The 7,664-nt window shown below is 55.2% G+C and overlaps 1 protein-coding gene across 1 annotated transcript; it reads left to right on the forward strand.

Annotated features, from left to right (window-relative positions):
* Window positions 1-3,037: 3,037 nt before the first annotated feature.
* ARL4D (ADP ribosylation factor like GTPase 4D) lies at window positions 3,038-5,576 on the forward strand. The gene is made up of 2 exons (XM_034756241.1): window positions 3,038-3,172; window positions 3,611-5,576. The coding sequence occupies exon 2, from the start codon at window positions 3,648-3,650 to the stop codon at window positions 4,248-4,250; it is 603 nt and encodes a 200-aa protein (XP_034612132.1). The 5' UTR covers window positions 3,038-3,172; window positions 3,611-3,647; the 3' UTR covers window positions 4,251-5,576.
* Window positions 5,577-7,664: the final 2,088 nt, after the last annotated feature.

Below are 7,664 nucleotides of genomic sequence, written 5' to 3' on the forward strand. Positions count from 1 at the left end.
GCCAGGGGGCGCTGCGCGCCCGGCGTTCCGGAGAACCCCACCCCCCGGGCTCCCCGCCAGGGGGCGCTGCGCGCCCGGCGTTCCGGGGTGCCGGAGAACCCCCGGGTGCCCGCCAGGGGGCGCTGCGCTGCTGCAGGCGCCGGGGACCAGCCGGGGCGCAGCCGGAGCCAAGCGCGCCTCTTGGGGCGCCTGGGGGGGGCCGGGCTCTTCCCTGTCCCCGCCACTCCCTAGCCCCGCTGGGCTGCCGGGCCTTTCTCCCCCGTCCCGATCTCCACTAGGGACCTACCCACCGAGCCTGGGCAGCGCCCACCCCGGCAATAGCGCCCGTGGGCGCTCGGCCCCGCCGAACCTCTGCGCAGGGCTGGTGGGGGCAGCTGCCGCCCGGCTCCCAGCCCCCTTCGGGAACTCGGACCTGGCTGTTCAGGTTTCAAACCGCCGGGGCCATCAGTCCCCGGGGCTTGCTGGGATGACAGTGGCGCTAAGGGGCAATGCAGGAGGGGTGTCATGGGCCAGCACCGCTCACCTGCCCATAGCCGCCGCGCACAGTTATTCAGCCTGGTAGAATCCAGTTCTCTGATTTCCTCGGCAGCGTCCCTGAACTCTGCCGCCCTCTGTCCAGGGGGAACCAGGGCTTCCAAAGAGCAGCTTCCCCTTCACAAGGGTGCTGCAAATTCTGCCGTCCTATCCCTGTCTAGCGTCCTTCAGAGCAAAGTCTGCCAAGAGTGGGGGTTACAAATAACTACTTTATTCCTCGGTACCCCAGAGCTATCCAATGACAGCAATAAAACATCCCATTGAAAAGCTGAGTGTTGTTGGTATTGAACATTTCGATTGTGGTAGCGTCTAGTTCGCTGGTACAGGATGGGACCCATCGGGCCAGGCACCCTAGAGACATAAGAAATGACTCCCTGCCCCCTAAGACTTTACAAGCAAGAAAAGAGAAGGAAGTGGGCAGGGGAACAGAGACTAGGGGGAACGACTAGAACAGGGTGTTTAGGACTGATGGTCTCTTTGGGGTGTATGCCCCAGGGAAGTGGGCCTGCCACAATGGAAGGTGACCTTTGTTTCCTCACTGCTACTTTTACCCTTGAAGGATCATTGCTGCCAGAAGCGATTGAGTCCCTGCGCATGGACAGCCTTGGGTATTAATCCCTGACTAGAGGCTGCCAGAGTTGTCTACACATGAATGAGTTAAGTGTAGTGGATTACTGGGTTTACCAAAACTCATTTCACTTGAGGTAGCCGGCAGGGCTCACGGGAGGTGAAAGGTCCACTTCTTTGTTCCCTGAACCATCCACCACTGACTTCCAACAGGATTAGATGCTACCCATTAAATTACTCCTGTCAATGACAATCTATTTGGCTTGGCTTGATAAGTTTAGCAGTGCAGTCTATTGACAGCCTTTAAATTAGCTCATCACCCACTTGTGAGGCCGATGGCAGATTCATAGGCCTGAACGGCCGGGTTGTATTAGTGCTAAATCTAGAGTGACGCCTATAAGTGGTAGTAACAGTTTTAAGAAGGGGCTGTATTATACAGGGGGAGGGAATTGTGCCCAATGGTGAGAGCAGAAGGGATTGGGAGCCAGGACTCCTGGGTTCTATTCCTGGCTCTGTTATTGCTGTGCTGTGTAGACTCGGGCAAGTCACTTCACCTCTCTGTGCCTCTCAAACATGGGGTTATTTAATCCAAACTCGGTTATTTAGAAACCCTATGGACTATGCAAGTGCTTCATTCAGAATGAAGCAGCATCTTAATCTGCTGAGCGGAAACTCCACCTAGCCCTGCCAAAACCATCTAGGTGACATCCAAACACCTCCCAACTATGAATGTATTTACCCTCAGAGTGCAGTAGGGAAATAGGGTCATCCCCGTTTCAGAGATAGGGAGTTGAGGTGCAGAGAGATTCAGTGACTTGCCTGACATCTCACAGGGACCCTGTGGCAGAACCAGGACCTGAATCCAGATCTCCTGAGTCCCAGGTCGCTGCCTCAAGACCATCCTTCTGCTTTAGATGCTCCCTAATTGTTTACACAGCCTAGGGGTGAGCAGGCGTCTGCCTGCAAGGAACTTCGCTTATGCTCCCGGTCACGTATTTATTGGTTTCCACTATCTGCCAAAGATAGCAGGAGTTTATTCCTTTAACCCTTTTAAGATTGTGTAATTGGCTTCTCTGTCAGCAGGCTCATTGGAAATGCCTGGTGAGTATCACTACCTTGAAGGCTAGCAGGAGCTGAAGCATGGAAAAAAGCCTACCGAAAAACACCAGCTATGATTGACAGCTGTCACTCAGAGCATACATCCTCCTAGAACAAGAGCCGCCCTCCTAGGAAGCATATTTAATATTGACTGTTAACAGTCACCATCTTCATTTGGGGAGCAGCATCTACCAGTGACAAAGGGACCTTTCATTCTCAGCCTGCAGGCACACCTGCACCTCAGCCGGTCCTTATAGACAGTCCCCAATATAAGGAAAGGAACAGGGCGCCATACTGCCACTAGCTATGAGCTTTCCTTGTGAAAACAAGTCTTTGCCCTGGGGCCTGTGCGCCTTGAGGATCCCCCTGGATATTCCCTCCCGTCTTGGATGCTGAATATTGTAGGGTTTTCTGTAATGTCCATTACCCTAGTATCTCAGCTAAGCTAGATTTGCAGCTGGGGGCCTGTGCCTCCTTCCCCGGGGGGAGAAAGCTCTGCCTGGGATAATGGGAGACGTATTTTTTATTTGTTTTGTCAGGTCCCTTTCCTTTCTCCCCACTTCTTCCCATATACATTAGCTGCATTGGGAAAGGTGACACCTCCGCAACGTGATGGGGCTCGGGAGAGTTCACCCTGCGGGGTGGAGCTGCGGGCTCTCCCCGGCCCCGGTCACGCAGAGCTGGGGGCTTCTTCCTCCTTCCCTGCGGCTGGCTCTAGGCTCCGGGCTCCTGTCCAGATGCAAACAGCTGTCGCCAGCTGTGCACAGCGGCTTGCGTTGATTGGCTCAGGCACCGTGACATCACGGGGCTGGCTCGGAGGCGTTTAGCTCCCTCGCCGCCGCCCTTGCAGGAGTTTCCAGCGGCGGCTCCAGTCGCTGCAGAGAGACGGTCTCGCTGGCGGCTCCGTGGAGCTGGGAGGGTCCCTGCCGGACGAGTAGGCTCCGACCCCGGGCTGCCCCGGCCCCTATGGCAGGTAAACGGGCTGGGGGCTGCAGCAGGGAGGCGCGGTCGGAGAGCGCACCGGGAAGGGCTGGGGTCCCTTCCCCTGCTCTCCGCGCTGGGGACGTGCCGGGAAGGGGCGTCTCCCGGGGATCCCCACGAACCCGCCTGCGGGGGCGCGGGGACCCCGTCGGGCAGCGGGGAACTCCCCCGTGGGGATGGGGGAGCTGGGACAGCCCCCGGGGAACCGGCCGGGGCGGGTGCCCGGCCCTCTCCCTTCCCCGGGGGAAGGACCCTGTTCCCAAGCCGGCCCCTGGAGCGTCTGCAGCGGGGCGAGCTCCCGGGGAATGGGGCTGGCTGCTCCGGGGGTCCCCTGCCTGCTTCTCCCGGTGCGGGGCGCTGGGGGGGGGGTGTCGGGCTGGGGCCGGCCTCCCGCTCCCCCCGGCTCACGCTGCCCTTCTCCCCGCCGCAGCCCGGAGCGCCCTGTAGCGCCGCCCGCCCCGGGCACCATGGGGAACCAGCTGGCGGAGATCGCGCCCGCGCCGCCCTTCCTGCCGCACTTCCAGGCGCTGCACGTGGTGGTGATCGGGCTGGACGCGGCCGGCAAGACCTCGCTGCTCTACCGGCTCAAGTTCAAGGAGTTCGTCAAGAGCGCGCCCACCAAGGGCTTCAACATGGAGAAGATCCGGGTGCCCTTGGGGGGCTCCCGCGCCATCGCCTTCCAGGTGTGGGACGTGGGCGGGCAGGAGAAGCTGCGGCCGCTCTGGAAGTCCTACACCCGCCGCACCGACGGGCTGGTCTTCGTGGTGGACTCGGCGGAGGCGGAGCGCGTGGAGGAGGCCCGGGTGGAGCTGCACAGGATCACCCGGACTTCCGAGAACCAGGGCGTCCCCGTGCTGGTCCTGGCCAACAAGCAGGACCTGCCTGGGGCGCTGTCGGCCTCCGAGGTGGAGAAGCTGCTGGCCCTGCACGAACTGAGCGCCTCCACCCTCAGCTGCACCCAGGGCTGCAGCGCGGTGGACGGGCTGGGCCTGCAGCAGGGGCTGGAGAAACTCTACGAAATGATCCTCAAGAGGAAGAAAACGCTGCGGCACAGCAAGAGGAAGCGATGAGCAGCCCCGGAGCTTGCCCCAGCCCCACCCAGCTGCCAGGGCGTTGCTTGTTGGGTGCAGGGTGAGCAGGTCCCGTGCCAGGCCTGGCTCACCCCAGCGTGGCTAAACCTCCCATGTAGACAAGGACTTTGTTACGGGGCAGCGCCCTCTGGGGGGTCTGCGTGCCTGCCCGTGAACTCTCCTCCATCCAGGATTCGGGATGGCTCCAATGGGAGTGTGCTATAGGGACTGGTCTGGACCTGTGCCCGTGGGCTGACCGGACACACAAGTGCCACAGCCAGACTGAGAGCAACGGCCCCTAATGTGTCAAAATCAAATTTAAAGAGAGGTAGGGTGGGGTTAGGAGACGGCAACCTGATGGCAACTTGCATTAGATGAAAACACTGCAAGTGGGTTTTCTAGGCGTGTGGGTGTTAACTTCCATCATTGCTACAGGAAAGGTGGGGGAGGGGAATCTTTGTATTACGGGGATTTTTTTTTATAAACCATGTGTATTTTTTTTTTTTTGTAGGAACTAAACATAAGTTATTAAACAGACAGATTGGATAGCTGGGAGTGGCTTTGAGTCTTCACTTTCATGCTGTCCGAGTTCATACTTTGTCAAGATTCCACTTGGCTGGATCTGGACAAAAGGTACATTGGGATTAAAGGCAGGACTGCCTTTTATTGAAACCAAAGACCTCTGCTAAACAGTTGGCTGTCATCTTTAAGGAAAGAAGGCTTTTAGACATGAAGTGACAGAAATCTAATCTATCCTTGTCTCCTGCTAAGGGAGGGAGCTCTTGTGAGGGTCGAAAGAAACCAACCAAGTCTCTGGCTGTTGCTCTAATGAATAGTAACAAAAACATGACCCGATGTTGTTTTCCAGGGCTGGTAAGCCCCTGCAGCTCCCATCCATGCCAGCATTTGCAGTTTTATGCAGCATCTGGAGTTATAACTAGCGATGAGACAGATTTTGCAAAGGAGAGAGATTAAGCCTCAGGCCGTAGGTTTAAACCTGTCTTGAATTACTGGAGTCCAGGATGAGCCTTGATGTGGGGGGTGGGGAAAGCAAATTATTTCACTCTGCTACTGTGGTGTTCTACCTTCCTCTGATGCATCAGGAGGCTGGACCAGATCTAGTGAGGCAATTCCTACTACCCCGTCCATGGTAAATCTCAGACATTGCTCCCCTGAAACTCCAGACCTAAGTCGCCGTTTGAAGTGGCCTGTATGGAGCTGAGTAGGTATCAGGGGTGAAAATGAGCTAGGAGCCTTTAAGTAAGTGTGAAAAGCCCAAGGCTTCTTCCTTCCCTCACACCCAACTGGCTGGGATCAGATGTGCTACCCTGTCCCTGGGTCCCTTTCTGGTAGCGGCTGGGCTGGGCTGTTCACAGGCTATAAACACCACAGATGTGGGAGATCATCTTATTGGACCAACCTCTGCTGGTGAAAGAGAGACACTTTTGAGAGTTCAAGAGCTCTGTGTAGCTCAAAAGCTCGTCTCTCTCACCAACAGAAATTGGTCCAATAAAAAATATTCCCTCCCACACCGTCTCTCTCTAATCTCCTGGGCCAGTACAGTTATAACAACACTGCAGCCCAACACCTGGCAAGTCTAACTGTACAAAGGTGACAACAAACTTGGTTGCTGTAACAGGAACTGGAGGGCTGGGGGAAGAATAAGCAGGACAGATTTCCCCCCACACACACACTCCTTTCAAAATGGGGTGGTAAATACAGTGGTGGCCAGAACAGTAATCAGAGGCATTTACTGCTGCGTTGGCCCCAAACGTGACCCAGAGTAAAAAATGTGTCTTGGCTGCCACACGAGTTTGAATAAATGCAGGGTTTATTCAGCTTAAGCTGGTCGCGCGTGTGTATGTGTGTGGCTAGAATCCTTTTCACTCAACAAGATTATACCTTTGTATTGACTTTTGCTCCCTTGGCTGTGCTCAGCACTTTGTGGGTCAGGGGTGGGGTCGGAGCCCCCACCCATGTGTGCGGCTGCCATGCCGCATGTTCCTGGAGCGGGTGAACAGTTTACATCATGAACTGCACGTGAAGATCTCGAGTTCCCCTTTTCCAGACAAAGAGAAGGCGCAGCCGTATGCTAACTGAGGTGCTCCACGGGGAGGAGCAGCGGAGTCTGAGGAGCCAAGAAGTGTCTTTAAGCACAGAGAACTGAGAGCTGCACCATTCACAACTTCTCACACAGCAGGGAAGGAAGGAGAGCAGGGGGCTGACTTCCTCCCAGAGAATCCCTTCTCCCTTGGTATTAGCCTGAGGTGGGCCCTGGGTTTGGGTTAGTTGCCAGAGATGATGGGGAATGCAGGAAGGGTTTGCACATAATTTATCTAAAAAGCTGTTTAAATAATTGGATGAGTTTTGTGAGCATGGGCACGCTGGCTGGCCTTGCTCTGCTTCTCCCCCAGTGGAGGCAGCCCCCAGCCCTGACACAGAAGGACCATCACAGCTGCAGTGTGTCAGTCACAAGGACCCAGATCTTTATTTGTGTGCTAGCTCACATCAACTCCCCAGGGGAGGCAGGTGCCTAAGTACCTTTGAGAACCTGGGCCAAGGTGAAGAGCATCAGGAGGAGTGGGCCTGTGCCGGAGGAGGGATGGGGAGAAGGGGCCTGGAGGAGGGAAAGGGCTTCAGAGTTTAATATGGAAGCCTGCCCAGGAAGTGAGATCTATAGAATCAAAGTTAACCCTTCTGCTGCACTCCCCCACATGGAGAGACAATGAAAGGACTGGAATTGTTTCTCTTAGAATAAAAAGAGATGAATAAAAAGGGACACGATAAAAGTACATAAAATAATGAAGGGTCTAGAGATGGGATAGTGGGAGATTCTGTTTCCCCTGTCTCCTAACATAGGAATATAGGGTTGTTAAATTAAATTTCACATGTGCACACTGCAAAATGAGACTGTGGAACTCACTGACACATGATCTCAGTGAGGCCAAGAATTTAGCAAGCTCCAAAGAGGGATTGGATGATTCTATGGGTAACAAGAATATCCAGGGTTGCAACAGTTAATGTTGAAAAGGGTTTTGGAAGGGAGCTATGCATCCTCATGCTTCAGGAGAGAAGGCCCAGATCCACAAAGGAATGTAGGCACCAGAATCCCTAAGTGCCTCAGTCCAGAACAAGCATGAGAATGAGACTATAGCCTGGTGGGAAACTCAGAGGCCAGTGCCCCTGCTCCAATGACACTTTAGTTATTGATTCAGTGGGGAACAGCTTGAACAGGAGAAATTGAGGTAGCACCATATCCGAGTATAAACAGCTCTATGGTTAGAACATGTTTGTAAAAAGTGGGACCCCCCCCCCTTAAATCCTTTTTCCTCCATCAGGCTAAGGCAGGAATTGAACTTGGGTCTCACACCTCCTGGATGGGGGTAAGGGGAATTGAACCATAGCCGTATGTGT

This window comes from Trachemys scripta, chromosome 23 (genome assembly GCF_013100865.1).
Source record: "Trachemys scripta elegans isolate TJP31775 chromosome 23, CAS_Tse_1.0, whole genome shotgun sequence".
NCBI classification, from domain to species: Eukaryota; Metazoa; Chordata; order Testudines; family Emydidae; genus Trachemys; species Trachemys scripta.